The sequence below is a fragment of the Aythya fuligula genome, chromosome 4, assembly GCF_009819795.1.
Source record: "Aythya fuligula isolate bAytFul2 chromosome 4, bAytFul2.pri, whole genome shotgun sequence".
Taxonomy (NCBI): Eukaryota; Metazoa; Chordata; class Aves; order Anseriformes; family Anatidae; genus Aythya; species Aythya fuligula.
Genome location: NC_045562.1, coordinates 63,937,891 through 63,961,276, shown reverse-complemented (window position 1 = coordinate 63,961,276; position 23,386 = coordinate 63,937,891). Strand labels below are relative to the sequence as shown.

The 23,386-nt window shown below is 35.1% G+C and overlaps 1 protein-coding gene across 2 annotated transcripts in view; it reads right to left on the bottom strand.

The window, feature by feature from the left end:
* STK32B (serine/threonine kinase 32B) overlaps positions 1–23,386 on the bottom strand; it is a 178,855-nt gene that overhangs the window by 133,580 nt on the left and 21,889 nt on the right. For both annotated transcript variants that reach the window (XM_032186412.1, XM_032186411.1), the window contains exons 2-3: positions 11,383–11,438; positions 1,747–1,898 (exon numbers count right to left, since the gene is read on the bottom strand). In XM_032186412.1, coding sequence (XP_032042303.1) covers positions 1,747–1,865 — 119 coding nt within the window. In that variant the 5' untranslated portion in view covers positions 1,866–1,898; positions 11,383–11,438. The remainder of the gene's footprint in view (positions 1–1,746; positions 1,899–11,382; positions 11,439–23,386) is intronic.

Genomic DNA, 23,386 nt, shown 5'->3' with positions numbered 1-23,386 from the left:
ATTCTTCTGTGCCTTCTCTTCAAAGAAAAATCTTGTAATTTTCCCAAATAAGTACCCCAGACAGATTGGTCAGCTATAAGCATTGCTAGAGACACTGAATGTGGAACACTATTCATGCACTGGTATATTTTGAATAGTGTCCTTTTTGCCTGAAATTTTTTGTTAATTCTGGAGTTATCTTTCTAGTATAACATTTGAGTCTTGAGATCTTGTGACAATATCTCAGAAGCATGAGAAGAATAAATTAATTATTTGAAACAAAAATCATCATTACATCAAACACATTTTAAACCATTGCCTATTCCATGTTTAATTTTTGGCATGAAAATAGGAAGAATGAAAGTTTGTTAGCTGATTTTAATTCTGTAATTGTAATCTAGCATATTTTTTGTTTCACGATAAATATTCAATATTTAATTCTTCACCATCATTATGCTTACTGAAGTATCTTGTCAATCACATCAATGTTTTTCTGTTTCTGCACAGTGTTTAGGTAAACAGTGGAAATCTTTGCCCTGTCTCGTTAAAGAATAGAAGTTTTCATGGGTTCAAAAGACATTATACAAACACATGAAAGAAAATTCCACAGGCTCTTAAGATCAGAGATACCACTATTTTGGTGATGAAATCCCTAGAGTATATATTGCTGGAACCTTGGAAAATTTTGTATTACACTTACAATGTGTGCAATTTTTCTTTAACCTTCCAACAAGACATTAGGTTAGCTCAAGTATGATCATCCATGTCAAGAGTAGAGCACTTGAGACACACGTATATGATTAGGTCCTTTTCAAACGACTTTTGGGATCAAATTCTCTGCTGGTATAAGTGGGTGCAATTATACTAAAACTATGCTCCCCAAAGTAAGAAAATCATTTGGCTCTTAGCTCTTGAAAAGCACTAAGATGTCTACAAGAAATTGCTCACCTGTACAGTGAAGTAAAGTAAGAGCAAAAAACAATGACCTCCAGCATGACAGCTAAAACTCACAAAACCGTATGCACTCTGACCATCTACAGCCAATCAAGCTATTCAAAAACTGGAAAAAATCATATCATCATGATTTATGTATCCTATGTATACTTTTTTTTTTTTTTTAATTATATAGATCATTTTTAGATAAGAGGAAAAGTCTGCATCCCATTATAACTGTCACTACATAAAAAACACCAAATATTTTAAGTTGGTGGTGTAGCTGAAACTACTCATTACTTGACCGACATTTTCTCATACTCATATGTGAATGAGGTTTTCAGTGGTTATTATAGGAAAGATAGGAAAAATTCCAGGTACTGAAAAGATGCTTTTCTGTTGTTCCAGGTCACCCATTTTTAAAACAGTAGTTGAATTTCAAATTTTCTGTGAATTGACTCAAAACATTTTTAATGGAATAGTTGGTTTTGATATTTCACAACCTTATAACAGTTGTTTAATCCAGGTATTTTCAAAAAGAAATGATGAAGCTGGACAGAACTACAGTGTACACCATGTGCTACTGTAACAACATGAAGAGAAACCACACTAGAAATGCAAAGGTGAATGTGATGTTTAAATATTCCGATGTAAAAGGGCACTTTTTAAGTATTCATGAAAAATAAAAAGCTCTTAAAAACCAAAATACCTTAAAAAAGAGGTCACCAATATTTTTTTTTCATACTTTTCCATTTTCCAACCTTCCATAGCCTGAAATGATTCAGCAATAAGGAGCAAACAAGAGACCCTTGAAAGAATTTCAGATTTTCTTACCACAGATTGACTAGGAAGGGATGCTCCAGGCCTTGCATTATCTGTAGCTCCCGAAAAACATTTCGAACTTCATCTCTCTCAATACATTTCTGTTTATTCATGTATTTCATGGCATACATTTTCTTGGTGTCTCTCTTCTGTACAATGCACACCTAATTGACAGCAAAGAAAAAGGCAAAGTTTGAAACCTACAAAAGGAAATTCAGTTGTGACTTTGGAAAAATATATATATTTTTTCACATTTTTATTCAAGATTCTAAGGAGATCTGAATACAACAACCAAAGAAAAACTTTGGAAAGTTCATGTTATAGCTAAGCAGGATTAGACTTCAATTAATGAATTAACAAAAGAACAGATGTCCTTACAGAATGAGAAACCCAAAAAAGTGGCACAATAATTTCCAGAATTTATTCTAGGAGTAATACACTTGAATTGCTTGAATCACTGTCTATTTTGTTAGTCACAGAAATTATTGCCTCCTGCTTAGGAAAACGCACAATTACTGTCCTCATTCCTACTGGTTGATACCCCCATTGTGATTATTGCTATGTTCAGAAGGCTCAATATTTAATCTTAGTATCAAAATTATTCTCCCTCATTATTATTTAAATGAATTTTTTCATACAGAAGTTCATCATATTATTTTTGAAGTCAAAATTGCAATGACAGTGAATTTCTTTGATTTAACATGGTTTACCTTTTTTGACAAAAGCCAAAAAAATTTGTAAATGCAGCACAAAAATCTTAAGAACACCCATGTAACATGTCTGGATTTTTATTTATTTTTATTTATGTATTTTCATTTGTTATTGTGGTAGCTTTCCTTGTGAAGAAAGCTGGAGACTGTAACTTGCACCACATCTAAGAACCATCATTTTAAATATGATATTTCTCAACACAGAAATATATTATAGATGTACATCTCATCCCCAAAGGTGGTGTGAATCTTCTCTTCATAAAAGCCCTACATGCACACACCTTTCCCATTAATTGATCAGGGCTTTTTAAACTGACAGATCCAGTGTGTCTTGACAGCCAATAAAATATTAGCGGAAACATTTATTTTGGTGCAACATTTCTATTGCTGATAGAGCCTAGGCTCTAATCAGAATTTTTCATCATCAGGGTATATATATATATATGCACTGAAAGCATCTGATTTCAGTATCATAGCTCTGTGGTGCCTAAGTTCAAGAGTATGAAGAATTTATTTGGTATGGACACTATTATTATTATATATATATATGTACTATATATGTACATACACACCTACACACATGCACATACTATAATATATGAATATATATATACCTACCTAAAATTAATGCTCAGAGATCAAATTACAACACTGTGCCAACAAACAAAAGAAACAAAACAAAAAAAAAGGGTTTGGGGTACACAGAATTCAGAAATGATCTGGAACAACTGAGGCAATTTTCAACAGCTGAAACCTCCTCTCTGACATTAAAAGATGTCATCTGAATTCTATGCCTGGTAATGAACCACCAGGAGAAGGATGAGGGGCCTAGAGAGAGGTACTCCATTGTCACTTCTATCTTAATCTTAGAGGGAAGGTTCCAGGAACGTACAATCATCATATTTTACTTGCTCTACCTTTTTCCAGTGCCTTCAAGAGGAATTGTCTCAGTGAAACTGAACCACAATTATTTCTCTGCAACTCTTTTTCTAGGAAGTGTGTTCTCGAGCTCAAATCTACTCCAAAGATAGGAGTTAATAGAGTAGTTTAAACATATAATTATAAGATGTGCTTAAGCGGAGTTTCTAACTATGTCTCCTAGATCAGGAGGTGTTCTGCTAATTAAGTAAAATATGGATGTCAGTGTTTTGTCTTGAGCCCATCAATGTTGCACAATGGTAAATACCAAAATTTTATTTCATTTTCTTCCCTGGGACTATTATGGAATGTCCGAATGTTTGTCATGTGCTTAAGATAAGTAAATGTTAAAAATGATATAGAAAGAAGCCAAGCTGTGGAACTATTGGGAAGTGATGTTGGACTTTTTATGGAAGAGACAATATGTGGGTCTGAACTGAAATGGAGGGATGGAAAGGAGTAGTTGGAGCTTCCACAAGTTCTTAAAAAGTGTAAGCAGAATTCATTGTGGCAATTCCTGATATCCTGTCTGAGATTATGTGGACACTCCCATTTAGTGAATCACATTATAAAGTATAATGTTTCTACATTATAAAATATTATGTTTATAGATCTTGGCTCAGAACCTAAGTCTAGAACTTCATTCAATTATATGAATTTATGGTGTGATTTTCATATGAAGCTTGGCTGAGACTGAACTGTTTGTGGAAGTCTCTCCTTTCATTACATGATAAGCCTTTCCATTAAACAATTGAAGACTAGGAATGGGGCTTTAGTCAACTGAGAATTGACAAGTTACACAAATGGGCTAAACTAGAATCATATACAGCACCTAAATAGGTAATGTAAATAGATTCAGTTTTAAAACACTTGTGTGACTCGAGAATGTATTCATTTCTCTCACCTTCCAGTAAAGACAAGTGTATTCATCACAGCTGAAAACATTCAAGGTAAAAGCAGGCTTTCTGTTGCTAGAATCATAGCAAACATTTTCTAGCAATGTATATATATACCGATCTTTTATGATTTTCAGAATCAATGGGATTTTCATTAATATATAAATTTGCTCTGTTGGAAATAAGGAAATCCAAGCTACAATCACATTGATATTATTGTGAAAAATGTTTGACATTGCTATGTCAATGTTGAATAGTAGTGAAGATCCTCCCTGACATTTTACCTGCTGGCTGTCATCTCTTCTTCTGAGCAGGATGTTAATGAGCTGAAAATACACCACTGCTGCAGGAAAGAAAGAAAAAGCCCTCCAGCTCACCTCACATGTGCAGTCTTAATGGAGAATGTTTATGTTGTTTTCTTGTTGTTGTTTTATTTGTTTATGGTTAAAATTATTTTCAAAGGAGTTATTTAAAATAGGGACAAACAGGTGCTCTGGCACCTCAACAAACAAATTCTATGACTCATTATTGTGGAAGTCTGAGCAGAGTTGTCTTATTTACACATATCAGCATAGAAGCCTGTCTTGCCAACATTACGAAAACATTCTCTTTCAATTTTTCTGTGAATATCATTTACCAGATCCCAGATTGTGCCTTGCTTGAATTGATATCACTGCTTCATCAGTCTGTGTAGGAGATACTTCAAACCCAGTATAGCTTCAGAGTCAGCAGGGATAGACAGACACATCCATCTCTGCCTAAGGTATGGGTCTAAATAGATCCAGGAAACCACCTCTAGAAGGATGTCTTCTCTTCTTAAGTCCCTCTAAAGTGACTGTAGATGACTAGCTTGGATGTAGGCAAGTCAAAATGTGTGTAATACAAATCCTCATTAATTTTCTTTGGAGTCAACTGGTCCTTAGTTTTGAAAAGTCTCATGTGAAAATATTCCCTTTCTTAAAAGGGCTATATGTCATAACTGTTAACACAGAGTTGTTTTTTTGTTTGTTTGTTTTATATATATATATATATATTTGTCAGAAAGGAAAAATTAATTGTTTTCAGAACTAACAAGTTAAAAGAAATTTCACCAGTGTGAATTAGAGCCACTTACCCTTAGAACCAGAGGAAGAAAACCCATAGGTTAGGACTGCAGGACTAAACTACACTTTTCAGAAGAAAAATATGCTATGGTCCACTTCTAACCACCATCTTTGGTTTCCTGTGATTTCACATGCAAAAAAATAGAGCACATACAGATCCAGTCTGATTTACAGATTAATAGATCACACAAGCTGTTATGGGCCCGAATTTACTACTGGTTTGCTGCCACAGGCTGCAAACTGCTACACAGGAGCAACCATAGGCAGATTCAGAGAAGCTCTTCCCTTCTCTTTCTCATTAACCTCAAAAGATTTCTAGCTGTCATGTGCTCAGTCCAGAGAGAACAGGAGTACTTAGTTTCAATAAAGCCATTTTTTGCCTGAGTTTGGTATATCAGTACTTTGACTTCTCAAACTACCATATAATATGGTTTCATGAAAGGTCATGAATCATATGAGACTCAAAACTGCAGCCAGAGAAAAATCCTCTGTGCAGGATTTCTGTTAGGTGGAGGGTTAACAGCTGGAGAACCCACCTCAGCCTTTCTTCTGTACTTATGCCTTGTGGATGTCAGGTCAGTAGACCAAGTGAGGTACATACAGCTGCCATGAGTAATTACAGTCCAGGAGAGGACTGTGGCACTGCATAGGCAGAAGAGACTCACCTAGACATAGGGAACTACAAGATAGAAATCAGCTGTATGTTTCACACTGAGTTTGTGAATTGACAAAACTGCTATGAAGTATGGGCTTGAAATATTGCTACCTTGTTTTTTCTTACCCAGATACTCTAAAAAATTAATGATCATAGTCTCAGCCTACAGGCAGTCTTGGAAAGATATACACAAAGAAGCTGGAGAATGGATGTCATAAGTTTGGATTTACACTGTTAGGGAATTCCCTTGAAACAGGGAAATTCATTCCCACATTCCCCTGAGCAAAGCATAACAGCTGGAGAAGGGACCAAGCATCTGCTTAGTATCGTTTCATATTAACTCAAGCTAAAGAAAAAGGTGGCTACACTGACAAACAATATTAATATTCTGTAGTAGTGCATTATATTGCTTTAAGGATAGCAGCAGATTTTTATTTTTTTTCTGAAATACTTTGCATATTATTTAGTAAAGTACACTTGATCAGTGCAGACGTGATTCTGGGCTCCCATCTGTTTTACACCAGTGCAATTTCAATTACTTCAGCAAAGGAAGTCACTGTTTTATACCACCAAATTAATCAAAACTAAGTCCTGCATCTCAGCATCTTAGACAAACAGGAAAAAGAGTCTGTACGTTCACATTATAATTTGAATTTAATTTAAGCAGGTCAGATTGTTCACTATACCTGCTCACATGAACAGAGAACTTAAAGAAAATTGGTACTATAACATCCTTTAAAACTTGTTTCACCTGAATACAAATTATTTTGCAGCAGTAAGCCTGCAGAACCAATTATATTGTTACTATCATGGTAAAGAACAATGATAATTCTTGTATTTCATTCCTATTCAGTATCATAGTTACTGAGAGGATAAATATCCAGTTTTGGGGGGATATTTAAGTTGATAGGAATGATGGCTCCACATATAACAAAATAGACAAATTAGCCAGATTAAATGTAAGAGAATGGTTCTAAATTATGACATGGCATAGAGAAATATCTGCTTAGGCCAGTGTTTGGAATTTCTGTTTTGAGGATTTTAAACTGTCCACTTTTAAATTTACTTAGAAGAAAAACATTTAATATGTGAATAAAAGCTCTTTGGAAGAAATAATTTCTGACCTTGCATATCTCAAATGAGTTTAGAAATACTAACAGCTGAACTATGTAAAGCATAATCAGCCTACAGGTCTTCAAAAAAAATTATATATATTAAAAAAAAAAAAAAAGAGAGAGAGAGAGAATTTATTTCCAACACATTCAATGGACACCAAGGTTTAAGAAAAGAGCTATCTTCATTAACCTAGCAAAGCAAGTTCACTGAAGCCAGCAAAGACACTTTTAGAGGAGTGCCACATACCTATCACAGCCTGGATACCTCTGTCATTGTGGCAATATCTCAAAGGTCTGTATAAGTATATATATACACTGATGGATACAGATATATACACTGGGATATATACACTAGGTATGTATACATGTGCCCAGGAAGACTGGACAAGTTTTTGGTGAGTGATCATACATCATCCTGCCATAGCTTGCATGTCACTCAGTGTGAAATGGTGCTACACAGGCTCAGAGCTCAACTTCGTCATCTCCTTTACTAGGGTGCAACCTGAACTCTTAAGAACCCCTTTCCAAACTAAGAAAATCATGCCTGATTGTTTCCAGAAATTAGCATGCTCCTTTTTATCTCTTCTCTCCATGCACATTTCCTATGCTCTTCACAACTGCTGTGAAGTATCTTCACCTTCCTTAGGGAAGAAGCTACAGAGTAGAATACTGCACTGATTTAAACGTCCTTAAGAAGAGAGCATGTTCCAGGGCAGTTGCTTAGAACAGGAGACTATTTCTCAGAAAAGGCAAGCTCTTGGAATACAAAGCATTTGATACCAAATGGACCAGGAATTTGTACAATTGCAAATGTTACTACTGTGAATTGAAAATGCCAAAGGTAAAGGAAGGAAGTTGCTTTCTATAACCAGTCAGGAGGGATATAGAATAGCTGATGAAGTAATCATCCCTAATGAATGATGGAAAGTGCTGAGGATCACCTTGAGCTCTGTGCACAAATGAAAGCTGAAATGCATGGAATCTCTGCTATATCAGATACCTACTGCAGCAATATCCTGTTGAGGCCCAAGGTTGCTGTAGCAACCACAGTAATTTAAGAAATATTTAAGGACCGCCCACTGTAAGACAAGACAAGGTTCAAGACCTTCTAAGGAACCTGAAGGTGTGCAAGTCCATGAGACCAGGTTAGATGCATCCATAGATGCAAAGGAAACTCATGACAGTCTGGTGAATTTCCCACTGACTGGAAGAGGGGAAACATAACCCCGATTTTTAAAAAGGAAAAAAAAGGAAGACCCAGGAAACGACAGACCAGTCAGTCTTACCTCTGTGCCTGGCAAGATCATGAAGCAGATCCTCATGGAAACTATACTAAGGCACATGGAAAATAAGGAAGTGATTGATGACAGCCAGCATGGCTTCACCTAAGAGCAGATTGAGCCTGATAAATCTGGTGGTCTTCTATTACGGGGTTACAGCACTGGTGGATAGGGAAGAGCAACTGACATCATTTGCCTGGGCTTGTGCAAAGCATTTGACACCGTCCCACACAATATCGTTCTCTCTAAATTGGAGACATGGGTTTAAGGGATGGACCACTCGGTTGGAGATATGGATTTGAGGGACGGACCACTCGGTAGGTAAGGAATTAGCAGGATGGTTTCATTCAAAGAATTGTGGTCAATGTCCAAGTGGAGATCAGTAATGAGTGACATTCCTCAGGGGTCAGTAATGATACCAGCAACATCTTTGTCACTGACATGGATGACCTGAAGTACTGCATTCAACTGTGGGGCACCCAACATAAAAATTATTTGCACCTGTTGGAAAAAGTCAAAAGGAGGGCCACAAGGATGATCAGAGGGCTGGAGAACCTCTCCTGTGAAGAATGACTGAGAGTTGTGGTTATTCAGCCTGGAGAAGAGAAGGCTTTGGGAAGACCTTATAGTCACCTTTCAGTACCTAAAGGAGGCCTACAAGAAAGCTGAAGAGGGACTTTTTAAAAGAGTATGTAGTGATAGGACAACAGATAATTGCTTTAAACCAAAAGAGGGTAGATTTAGATTAGATCTTCAGAAGAAATTCTTCACTCAGAGAGCAGTGAAGCACCAGAATAGGTTGCCCAGAAAAGCTGCGGAAGCCCCATTTCTGGAAGCGTTCAAGGCCAGGTTAGATGGGGCTTTGAACCACTTGGTCTAGTGGGAAGTGTCCCTGCCCATGGCAGGGGGGTTGGAAATGGGTGACCGTTAATGTCCCTTCTGACCCAAACCATTCTGTGATTCTGTGAAATATTGAGAGAGAAAATGTAATTGTACCAACAGTAATAAAATAAAAGCTAGAACATACCTTAAAAAATTCTAGTGCTGTCAGAAAACAGAAGGCCACAGAGTAATCATAAAGGAATAAAGCAGTTTAAGGAAAGTGTAATACCAAACATGGCTTTTTACATGTTGTAGGATGCTAGAGCACAATATACCCCAAACAGTAAACAACAAGTCAATAGAGATTAAAGATTTTGCATCATTTGTTGACATTTTCTGCTGCCAGGTACTTCCAAAAAGACGTTAATAGGAAAAGTTGCCAGCAAAGAGGCTTCTAAATGAATGTTAAAAGCAAGACTGACTCAGTGAGAAAGACACTTGAAATGGTGACTGATTTGCTGTTGCGCTTTTGGCTGTGGTATAATAGGTCATTTTGAAATGTGTTTCTTTCTTTCCCTGTCTGTAGAAGGAAAAATCAGCTGATTGGTTAGACACTTGCATTCATTTGGGAAAAATAAGACGGTTATGCCAAGGACTATTCTGTTGCATTGACAACTACAAAATAAGGATTCAAGTTTAAAGGGGACCCTACTCATGAGTAACATTTTCTCTCAGGGTAGTGAAACTGTTCTCACACACACATATCATCTAAATAGGTTCACAAGGACATTGCAGCCATATGAACCTGTTAGAAAATTAGAAGTTTCTAGAAATGTCTTAGTGTTTAGAAAAATTTTATGAATGTTTCTATGGAGTACAATGGGTCACCATCAAACAATAAACCTATAAAATGTGTGTAGGCTTATATTATTTTTCTGCATGACATGGTAAGATGAGGGCCCCTTTGAGAAGGCAAAGACAATAGAGGTGTGAATGGGAAGGCTTCAAGGAAAGATGGGTGCAGTGATCTTTGTGACAACCAGCATGATTTAGATATACCTTTAATAGTTTATTCTTGATCTAACTTCAATCCAGCAATGGACCTCTATTTGGTTTAACATGATATTCCATCAGCGTAGTGTGATAATAGACAGTCACAAATCTCCAGCTGCCCTGACTTTTAAAGGATTCTTAACCTCTATTTTGCACTAGCAGTATATTCTCCTGTTAACTTCAGAGAGGGCTTCTCTTGGAATATACTGAACCAGATAAGGACCATGCCATGAAGGACCATGAGGTTCTTCACAAAGTATTTCAGCCTACTGCAAACTGGAAGTAATTTTTATGCATGGAAGACCAAAAACCAACAAAATCCTATGTAAGAGTTTAATGTGTAAATACAGTATCTCACTAGCACTCATCTGGCATATATTGAAGAATCATTTAAAATAAGATCTAGAGAGATATTGCTTGATCAGTAACTGAAGTTATATTTCATATCCAAATGTATTCCTGCAAGTAATGGTTTCTAATGTTTTTATAATATGATTTTCTCTGGCTGCATGGCCTTGTATTTACCCATATTAAAATTTAAAACCTTGTTATAGTCTTTATTATAGCAAAGAAAGGTCATCTACTCATGTGTAAACAAACCATTTATCTTCTCTGTTTCAGCAAAAGCCCATTGAATTAAACAAACATTTACTCAATGATCATAATTACAGTGTATGTCAGTTTATAGAGTCTGAAGCGCGTTGAATCTATACAAAGAGCCTTTAAAATATTTCGATTATTTTAGAGACTTGAATGAGTCCAAAGATTTCAGAACAAGAGCTCTCTGTTGGACTGTGTAAAAAAGTAGTGTGCTCTTACTTTTTTGTATATTCTTGTCTTGGGGACTGACTTCTAAACTTTCCTAATCCCCGTTGAAAAGGCTTAATTATTATAATCATTTTTTAATCAATTAGCTTAGTGAATACATTGCAACAGAAATGGTTTAATGAATAATGAGAGTCAGTATGGTTGTGATGAGAAGTTCTTTAGAAGTAAAAGACTACAAACGTATGTTCCTTTAACCTGATCAAGGATGGAAAAATACAAATGAATTCTCTATTAGATTTTTAACTGCTACAAATAAGTTGATTCTTACCTTTCCAAAACTCCCCTTCCCAATAGCCCGCAATATTTGAAAATGGTCAAAGTTAACTGCAAAACAAAGGAGAGAAGAGGAGTACAGTTTGTAGAGTGCTAAGTCAGAATCAGAAATCAGATAACAAAAAAAAATGACAATGATTCCAATTAATGTCATTTTACCATGTGATATTTACCTTCTACCCTTAAAACACCAAATATATTTAATAGCTAATAAAAAGTTTCCATTAAAACAAGCTCGATTAATTTTATTCATCAGTCCATGCTGGCCCAATGTATCCAATGCCCAGTATCCCCAAAAAACCCATATCCCTGCTTTAACCAAGAAAAAAGATAATTAACCTGTCTTAACCATAACAAGACAAAGTTACAATTACATCTATAAGAGAAAACTGCCCAGTGTTTTTTAGAACAAGTAAGATCTTTTAAGTGGGTATTGAATAATAAATTAGTAATAGGTAGTAATAAATACTACCTGCTAACAGAATATGTAGCGATATAAGGATAGTATTTTTCAAGTAATCACTGTGCAGTGATTCTTTTATATTCTTTTGTAGTGATGAAAGCTTGCTCTTAGTAGGATCATCCCCTCTAGACTTTGCCACCTTAATACAGTACCTAATTCTAATATTTTTAGACTATTTTGTAGATGTATAATACATTTGTTTGGGAAATTTTCATTTTAGCTTGTCAGTAGAATGGATTTACTCCCATTTCATGAAAATCTGACAGAGTCTGTCCTAAACATTGAAGTGGTTTGCTGTGAGAGTGAGCGAGAGATTTCATTTCTCAGAAATGTCATTATGTTTGGTGTTGTATGAGACTGAACACAGCATGACCTTCAAATCTCTGGTTCATTGGTAGGTCTGGTGGTTAAAAAAGTCCAACAACATCCTGAACAGAATTGATTTCGAGTCACTGAAACACAAACATGACAATGTGTGATACAGATTTTACAGTCATTTGTCAAAAAAGAATCTCACTTAAAGCTAAATTCAGTGAACTGGAGTTGACAAAGTTCACTGCAACTTAACAGGATTTTTTTTCTTAAAACTTTCCTATGTTCCTGGTTTTGGTCATGTACCTTCAACTATATGCCTATTATTGCCGTAAGAGTAATCAGCAAAATTATGTAAACAGACTGTCACTGTAAAAATGTGGTAACATGAACAAATACAATAAAATATGACTGACATCATGATGAAGAAGAAAATAATATAAATCTAATAATAGGTTAAATATTTATCAATATATATATATACACTTATATAATATATGTAATATATATATATTATAATATATAATATGTAATGTATATATGTAATATATATAATATGTAATATATATATTATATATATGTATATACAAGCTACATCATGAGTAGAGTGTTATAAGATTGATGTATATCAAGCCACTGAAAGAGGCAAAAATCTTATTTTCCCTTTTGCAGTGGTATCTCATTTACACTATTAATATCGCATAATATATTTAAACATTTGTTTATTTATGCTTGCTTACACTGTCTTCAAGGAAACATGGTTACCCCTTTCATTACTGCATCTATAGCAACCATCTTCCTGGTAATTGCTGGAGACTAAATGAAATCCAGAACTAACAGATCTGAAAGCAGATGACTCTCATCTTGAGCAAAGATGTTAATTGTGAATACAGCAGTTTTAGGATTTGGTTACTAAAATAAAATAAATAAATAAATAAATAAATAATGCATAACTTTGCAAAGGATTAATAAGCTGTTATTGCTGGAAAGCAAATTTTGTGCTGAATCATGTAAGAGTTAGGGTAATCCAGATGTTTGAAAGAAGCAAGATTCTCTGTAAATGACTTGCTTGTTTGTTCCCAGCCCAAAGATTTTAACAGTGCAATGCTGTCTTGTAGATTCTGTTGGTCATTACTGGTGTGATAGGCAAGATGGTCAGTTTAGGATAATGCCTTCCACAAAGTCATGTCAACTTAAATCTTGTTCCCACAAGTCATCCTTCCCAAGTAGTGACTGCAATCTTTAAGATGATCATTAAGTTTTCACAGGACTTGAACACAACATTGAAAAGATGTAAAACATTATGTTCATCTCATTCACTTATTCAGTGTGGAAAATTCAGCAGCTTTTCCCTCCATCACCAGCTGGTGTTCTTCAGGTCACTCCCCTGCTTTCAAGCCTCTGATGTTTCCTGTTCATCTTACCAAGTTTTAACAAGAATTTTAATTAAAGAAAGCTTATTTTGACTTTGTCCTTTACCTTGCAGGCATCCAGTTGAGGCCAGCTCCCACGTACAACTGGAAAATCGGTGATGCAGTCTATAATTATCTGGTTTTAATTCAAGTCACATTTCAGTAGAACCTGACCATATTATTGAGCTGAAGCCTGGCTGGTTTTGAAATATATCAGCTTGATAAATTATTTCATTTTTTCATTTTGATTTTTTTTTTATGAAACTGAAATAAAGCATTTATTATTAGCTATGAGAAGGACATTTTTTGTTGTCTCTATAATTTCTATTCTGTTTATCTGTATTTCTCTAGTGGTCCTTATTGCTCTGAACAAGTAGAGCAACTTCTTTTGTTATTGGATTTAATTATAAATTGGACTTCCATAAGAAAGAAATTATTAAACAATGCATTTGGCCATGAGTTAGTTATATGGCCTTGGATTATTAGTAAGTCATATAAGTGGTTAAAAAACATAACTATAACAATTGATCAAATTTCTCAGTTTTTATATTTAACATGGTTAGAAAGTGGGATGTAACATTTTCAGATCTTCATTAAGAAAAAAGAGTACTTTCTTTCTGTAGTTAACTGTATCATAAGCCTTATCTTAAATCACAGTACAGTGATTGCAGCATGTTTTGCATAAGGAAAATGAAAGGGATAATTTTGCACTTGAGACCAATGTGAAGTTCAGCTGAGGCAAAATTAAGATGTTTTAAGAAACAGTTCCATCAATGGCATATCAGCCATGTAGAAATCATGTTAGCACCACAATCCTAATAAAGAGTGAACGGTCAAGTTAAGTTTACTGACACCTTGTTGCTAAACTAATCATTCTCTTCAGGCTTTTTTAATCTCCAACTGTCAGATTTTATGGCGTATTTTGTTCATCACAATTTTATTTTATTTTATTTTTTTTTCTGTTCTGTATGTACTTTTTCTCCCTTCCAGTGAAAATTCAACACCACTGGGTCACCACTTATTCTCAGAATTACAGCTCTCTGTGACCTCTAGCATTTCCAATGTTCAAAATATCATCAAGATCAGACACTGCCTTTTCCTCTGTGTAAATAAGATATCACAAGTATTGTATTCTTGTCTTCTAAAACATCACATGTCCAACTCTCTTGTGGAGCCTGGTGTTGTAGCTAATGACATTTTCCTAGCACAAAGCCCAGCTGAGATAATGGTGTGGTTTCAGAAGGACAATTTCTTCAGTAACACTAATATAACTATTACCCTTTTAGAAATAGTTTGTCATATTTTACTCAAGAAGAAAAAAACATATGTTGCAACTTCCTGATAATTTCCTTAATTTTACTATTACAATGTACTTAGGTGATCTGAGATATTATCTTTGAACTTCAGTTTTAGAGAATAGATATTTTTCAGAAACCAAAATCAGTTTTTATTGTCTTCAGCTATTTTTTCATAAAGACAAATCCACAGAATGAAATTATGTGTGATCCCACAACAATATGAGGGAATTTCCTTTCAGTTTCATTGATTTTCAACATTTTGGAAAAGTCAAGAAGAACCATGTTTTCCACTTACCATTTTCCACCCAAAAAGTCACTATTAATTAAAAGCTGAGAAAGACTATGGAATAAAACAAAGATATTAGGCTAACTAAGGGAGAAAATAGATCAGTATTTATGGTGTCTGTTGCATGATACAGTATCAGAGTGACTGACACTTGTTAATTTCAGTAATGAGATATATATGCATATAAAATAAAGAATTTTGTTTCTTTCAGTTGAGTTGCACTCAAATAAATCAAATGAATTCCATTGCACAGCTCCAAGTCTTTGTTAATTATTGTAACTACATGTATACCTTGCTTTTATTATTTTCATGGTTTTGAAATAACCTTGTGTTTCTTTTTCCAGTAGTTTAATATAGAACTAATAAAATCTTGGATGATGGTGATGGAACTTGCAACCTGAATGAAAGTTTGCACCCTGCTTGCCATGAAAAAGTGAAGAAAAAAAAAAAAAAAAAAAAAAAAAAGGTGGTTCTAGCTAGTGCAGATACTTGATCAAATACATTATTTCTCTCAAAAATATCATGAATATTTAGAAGGATAGCACAGTGGTTTGTGACCAGCTTGGTGTGGTGTAATTGCCTGAGGTAACTAGGGAAATAAAACTAACCTTCACATTTTAAAGAAAATGTACAACATTGAAGAAGCTTTCAGGGTAGGACATAGCTGCATTACCTGAGCATTCCCTAGGCTTCCAACCTTAGATGCTATCGCGCTGGGGAAACCTGGTGTGCTAGCTCTAAGGAACAGTACAGAGCATAGAGTGGAGTGGAGACACCACGGCTAGGCTCTGTAACCAGGTGGGGACTCTATTGTTCTTGTGCACACCAAGACCGATAAGCTGCACTTTTTGCCACCCTGAGCCAAGGACCTGTCATGTTTTGACAAATGCTGTACCCTAGTGTACTTTTTGCTCATTATAATATCATTATAATACCAAAACACACCTCCATCCCAAAAGCTACCCGCCTCCAAGGTGCGACCACCCTTCACAGAGCATGTGCTCTGAATTTCTCAGAGCCTATTACTTTAAACAGAGATGGGAGAACTTTTCACCAATCATAACTAAGATATGCTTGACTAGAGTCACTCAAGCTCCACCTAAAAGATAGAAAATAATGTAAATTGGCCTAAGAGAGAGGGGATGTTAGGGAAGATACCACCATCAGGGGAGATACCATCCCGAGGGAATGCAACATCCTTAGGACCTCCTGACTCCTGGAATCAGTCAACGGGCTGAGCTTCTCTTCCCCCCCCCTCCCCCCCCCCCACTGGGACACCTTTGGGTGAGATTTGAATACTTGTTTATAAATCTTTCTAGAATCTTTGATTTTTTTAACATGTTAATTTCTAGGCTGCGCACCTGTAACAGCTGTAACACCTGTGGATTTCATGCGTGCTAACTTGCTTTTGCAGACAGTCGCTATTGCCAGCAATCCAAAGAACCTGTGTACCTGTTGCTGTAATAAATCACACTTGATTGCATTGTTATAGTTCTCATTAAGTGCAACTAGGGTAAGGGTAGTTATATGTTATTGGTGAATCCGTGACCGTGATAGTTCAGTGTTCTGAATCCAACCAGACCCCAGATGGTTAACACGTTATTGGTGAATATCCAACCGGACTCCAGACAGTTAACACGTTATATGTGAATCTGACTGGACCCCAGATGATTAATACGTCATTGGTGAATATCTGACTAGACCCCAGATAATTAATACGTTATTGGTGAAATCTGTGATTGTGATAGTTTAGTACCCTGAATCCAACCGGGCCCATAACGGTTAATCAGCTACACTCCTTAATGTGACACTTGGTTACAAGAGGCCCTTTTCTGGCACAGCCTTCTCACATGACAAGTGCTTCAATACCTTCTTCCCCTATCTATAGAAACAGCAATCATTACATTTTTAAGCAACTGTAAAATTAGGTATAGGAAGTAGTTCAGTGCTCAGACACACAAGTATTCAGGAGAGTAGTGACAGTCAATCCAGGTAATGGTGCTTTCCCTACAAAGACTGAAAGCAATTTTCAAAGTGATGAAAAGCATATTCTGCTGTGGAAGTGGAGGTACAGAAATAAGTAGATGATTGACTCTAACCACACATGTCAAGTTTCTGCAGAGCTGAGAACAGAACCTAGGTTCTTCAGACCACACCATTTCTCAGGCACATCTTTCCAACTGCATGAGTTTTGATGGAGCAGTCATTTAATAAAAAACTTTCTAGTGAAAGATAAAATCAATGTTTCTTGCTCAACTAATAAATATTTCTTCCTCAAGGATAACGTAAACTATGGGGAAAATTTGCACCTCAGAGACTATTATTTTTTTATAACTATCCTACGAAAACACTGAGTAGCTTTAATAGAAAGGACAAGTATTCTTTTTCTTTTTCTATTTTTTTTTTGTACAAATTACTCACCATTGTATGAATAATGATGTGTCAAAATAATTATTTTATATGAGTTTACTTCTGCTATGTTATTCACAAACAGTACAGTGATTTGAATGAAGCCAAAACAAGCAAACTGTTACTTCATTACAAATCTTTATATTTAATTTATGATATCACACAAGAACCCAACATTTCTACCCTTTGAATTGTAGTTTTACTACTCTAAAATATTCTCAGACTACCTAGCATTTGTTCAAGTGTGAATTAAGTCTAGCTCAAGAGGTAATATGTATATCAGGTGGATGCTACACAGAGCTGTTGCTCTTCTTGCAGCTGAAGGATATTGATAGTATACTTATGTGATTAGTCCAAACACAATTAATAATCATTACCTGAAATAATCTTGTATCTACAAGAGCAACTATCCAATCGAAAGTGGTCAAAGGAAAAATGCAGACTTACTTTGCACCACAGAAAATAAATTAGGAACTTTATTAAAAAATAATAATAATAATTAATGAAGATAAATAAATAAATAACTTAATAAGCTTCCAGAGCTACATCCAGCTTTTCTTCTCTATCTGATTCCCACTGACTTATTTGGTCTCTGTGGCAGTAGTCAAAACTGGAACACAACCTCTAAAGCATTCGGAAGTGTACAATAAAGCCATATATTTCTTCTAAATTTGGCCTGTAAAGTTTCACCTGCTGTAGACCTGCTCTACTCACTGAACAGTACTGCTATTAGGGTTTCAGACTAGTTCTGCAGTCTTCTTTATGTGTGTCTCCTTTTCAGATTTTCCAGCCTTTCCTAGAGAGAGACACTATGCTACACTGACAGAACCTCAATATCTCAGCAGCCTTCACTTGTTAAAATTACTATAGTACTTCTATACAGAAACACACAAGATGAATAACCAAGTAGATACAGTCAGTACTCATGCTTTAGTACTCAAACTGGAGTCACCAGCTTGAATGGATATAGACAGGAGAAACATGAAGAGTGCTTAAAAATTAGATTAAGGGACATAAAATGGTTAAGGTAGTTATAAAGAGTCACATTCCATCATACTTTATTGATGGGAAATGTAATAGTGAAGAAAGATTCTGTTTAAATTAAGTATGAAATGAATTTTTGTTGATGGAACAGAAAAGCCAGCCGTACCTTTGAGGCTAGCAAAGAATACAAAATCTGTGTAGCTTCATTAGGTTTATGGGTGGAATAAGCCATTCCTATATACTAATTGATTGGGGAACATGCTAATTAGAAAGAGTTACATAACTGAAGGACAAGAAAAAAAAAATAGTTTCAGAGCTGATTTTATCTTATTAATGATAGAACATGGCATTTTTTATCATTGTATTTAGGGGCCTTGCATTCAAATTACATTACAATGGCTCAATTCTTCAAGCTTAATGAGTGTTTTAGTCTCAGTATAAACTATTTCTAATTATTATGTTAATCATTTTTTATAATTATCCAGAGTTTAGTTGCAATTAGAAAAAAAATGAAGATCTTCTTATGTTAGATAAATGTAATTCAAAATTCAGCTAATTTTGCTTTGAATTTAAAAACACATTTCAGCCTGATCATATTTGCAGTCTGAACATATGGAAAGTGTAATTCCTGTCTCATGGAAAATTCTGATACTTGAATGTTAGTCTATTCTCAAAATAAAAGTTATTTCAAATGGAGAAGAAGAGTTATGACTATTGATTTTTAAAAGTAACTTTCCTATTAACATTTGAAATAAACTTTTCATTTTGAAATGATACCATTTTTTGCGTTTTAAAATATCAGAAGCAATAATAATCAACTTTCACCCTCTACAACTCCAGCTGAAGAAGTTCAGAAGAGTTAATCTTACAAAAGGAAATTATTTCAGTTTCCTCTATCAAAATGAAATGTTTTCATGATAGCGAGAAACTTCCATTTCATACTTCCTGATTGATCAAGAGTGATTTCTTTACAGTTTGTTCAGTACTAAGATGTATGTCTTGTGATTATGACTGTGTCCAGTCATCTATGACAGGAGGTCATTGACTGAACTATATCATCCATAACTTAGGTATACTCTTAGCACTTGCATGATGCACATTTTGTTCACTCAGAGGTGGTAGTGTGTTGGATAATGGAAGATGTAATCAGGTACAAGATTTGGGTCTTTGTAAAGGAAAGAGAGTATCAGAATTGAACATCTTTGTAGAAGTGTCCTATCACAGAAATGTAGTATAGCTTTAAATGGACCCAAAATGAAATTAGCTTGAAAATACAAATTTGAATTCCATTCAAAAACCAGCCTTGTTTTCCCAATCTAAGACTTAATTTTTGTAACAGAAATTAACAGCATTTTAATTTTGCAATGTTTCCCATTTTCCATAAGTTTTAATTTCCCATTAAAAAATTATTCAGAGGAAAGTTCATTTTTTTTCCAAAAAATTACTTCTCGGGGGAGGGGGAGCGGGGGAAGGGGGGTTGTGTGGACAGAGGGATGGAGGGGAGTGATTGTCAATATTTTTTGATATCTCCCAGCTATCTCATCTTTAAAAAATAGTGAAGTGTAACAACCTCTGCTCTAGATTGCCAGAAACCTGGATAAAACCTTAGTACTATGGGAAAATATCATTCTATATCTCTTATTTTTGTATTCTATTAAGAAATATCTGTTACTATAGATTGAATATAAAATAACATCTGTTGTGATGCATTACGGGAATTCTTATTTCCTTAGGTTAATACTCTTCCAAAGTGACAATTCACATACAATTTAGCTACATATCAAATTCATAGAATAGATGATGAACAGTTTTCTCATTTAAACCAGTGCCCACATCATGGCATTCTACACTCAGTTTAGTGAAATTGACCTCAAATTGTGCTGTTAAAAGTGTGTTTTGTTTTGTTTTGTTTTGTTGCTGAACAGGTGGCAAATTTTCTGGATATATTAAAGCAAATACTGAGAATAACTACTACACTACCAGTTTCTCCTGATGAAATCCTCTGAAAACTGTATAGAAGAATTTGGTGAATCAGCTAATGATTTACACTGTTAGAGAAACAAACGTGTTGCCACAAACAGAAATTAATTTGAAATCCCAAAGAAAAATCATGTTTGAAAACAACCAAGTTGCCACAGGAAAAGATGCTAGGGTTGATACTCAAAAGCTGGTTTCCTTTTTAATTCTGTAAAAGAATATAAAACCTTTGGTAAAGTTATTTTGCAAATATTGGAAAAGAAGCAAAGATGCAGTTTTGCATTCCCAAAGAGGTTCTGACACCTAGGAAAACAAGAATCTGCTTGAGCCTAGGATTTAAGTGAAATAATTTCTCTCCAGAGCTGTTTACACTTCTGATAAGGCAAAATAAAATTATATTGCCATTAAATATATCTAGTTTGTAAAATATATCCAGCAACAAACTGAAACCTGTAAAATAAAATGCGCTCCTTGGGCAAGTCATAGAAGCTGCAAATCATTACAGCTTTCTGAGAGGAGCTTAAACTGAAATTACTGAGTGCCATTCTACAACCTGAATACCTGTTCTGTGGAATTTGAGACATGTCATCCCATCCCCACACACACACCCCCCCCAAAAAAAAAAAAAAGTAATAGCTACTAGGAGGGATTTACAAATATCAGAGACTTGTCCACAAGTCACTAAAATCAATACAAAAAGCCCTATAGCCATAAACCATAGTAGCACTTTGATTTGAGAACTGCCATTCTTTTATGCCTAAGATCTTCTCAAAGTTACCTTGCTAAGGGCTTCATCAGAAGCTCCTGGGATGGCAGGGATTGTTGTGAGCATTACACAAGGGAAAAGCAAAAAGACTCTTGTTCTGTGGAAGGTGTGGGAATGTTCAGTGGTTGCATTGCCCCATGAGAATTTTAACACCAATTCAATGAAATTAGCTCCTGCATTCTGAATGATTGAGCCCATAGAGGTGTTTAATGGCACAAGTTAATGGTATCGATCAGAAAAGCTCTTGTGACTGAATGTCTCTGCCATAGTCTTTCTTAGGAGCATTAGATTAAGAAATAAATATTTATTGGCTTTATGCCTCTAAAACTTATCCAAAATTTAGTCATTATAAATCATATTCAGAGCGCTTGGTATGCTGTGTCTGTGGTCATCAGACAGCTTACTGTTTCAGCTTACTGTTACAGCTTACGATTCAGCAGCACACACAGATTGAGGTACCTGGGAAAAAGAATGTAATTGAAAAGCAAGGGTTTGCTTGTGATGGTTTGCTTGAGCAAATATAAGGAGAGATTACAGGGAAAAAAAAAATAGTTTATTTTAATAAATATTGCCAATGTGACGCATGCAAAAGCAGTGTGAAAGTTTTGATCTTTTGAATACAAATTCAATTTCATCTCCAAGGAAAGCAAATAGAAAATTATCTAGATTTCTCATCATTTTGCTTTGTGACTGCTTTCCATTTTACTTCTTTTTCACTTGAAAAGGAAGTGAAGGAATTACAAAATGAAGAAGTTTTGGTCTGAAAATCAAAATTCCTCACTGTTGAATATTTATGATCATTTTTGTTTTTCTGTTATTGTGCATTTGTCTATATTGAATGTGAGGAGAGCAGGAGCTAACCACTTCTCGTGGCAGATGGAGTTTTAGATTGGATTAAACTAATTGGGGGCACCTCGTGATATACTACAGGGTTAGTTTTATCATAAGTCTACTTTCAAGGGCAGTAGAATGAGATAGTCACCTTCATAAGGAAGTTTTTTTCACTTAGTACTGTAGGAAACCTTATGAAAGCAAATGATCTGTTCTGCCGTGTACAAAGGGAGTCTGCAGGCAACTTCTCTATTTAAGCTAATGAGCAACATGTCAAAGCTGAACAGTTTGAATGCATCTAGAATCCTGCTCACTTTGCACTATAGAAAACATTTTTTGTATAGGGGGAAAAAAAATGGTAAATCAGCCATCCAATCATTTCCACAGAATTTGTAGTAGTATAAATGATCCTCTGTAGGCCAACGAACTAGTGTGGGGAACTAGCTCCAGTGTGGGGGAAGAGTCATTCAGATGGGGCAGAAACCTGTGAAAGATACTGCAAAGGAGCTCCAAGAAATTTTATTATAAAGAAAGTAAATCTGAGATGGTCTAATTTGATTTTTGCTAATTTATATCTATCATATAGACATTAAAGTCTGTAAAACATGCAGTTTATGTATTATACATTTACAGGGGTTTTTTATGCAAAAGGAGGGATCAAACACTCATCCCTCTTCTATTAAAATATGCTGACTATCATTCCTCCATTTTGTCCTCAAACATAAAAAAGCACAGGCAATAAAGTTAAAGGCAACCAATCTGACTTCTGAAAATAAATAGGAATGGTGAAAAACATGCTATACCAGAAAGATTTAAATTAATATAGTCTAATGTACAACTGCTAATATTTGAAAACATTGTTACCAATTTAATCTAATGGATTTAAAATTATTTCTTATTAACAAAACAAAACAACAACTACAACAAAAAGCTGAATAAACCTGACAGCTAGGCAGAAAACAGAAGAAACACCAAATTTGTTGTTGTATTTGCAAAAAGTCAGCATTCCCATCTTGTAGGGATCAATCCCAAGCTGATGTCCTCATGTGGAGTGCAGTATAAAATAGGAAAGAATGACTACCCGTTTAACGTCACCATTGATGATGTGAGCTGCAAAAATTAGCACAGAGTGTGATATGTTTTACTTGTCGTTTTTGGAGGGATCAGGCAATGTCTTCAGAAATTCCAGTGATGAGTAATGGTACAGGCAACAACCAAGATGAAGCTCCCTTGACGGCTACCTAAGATTTAAAATAGCAGT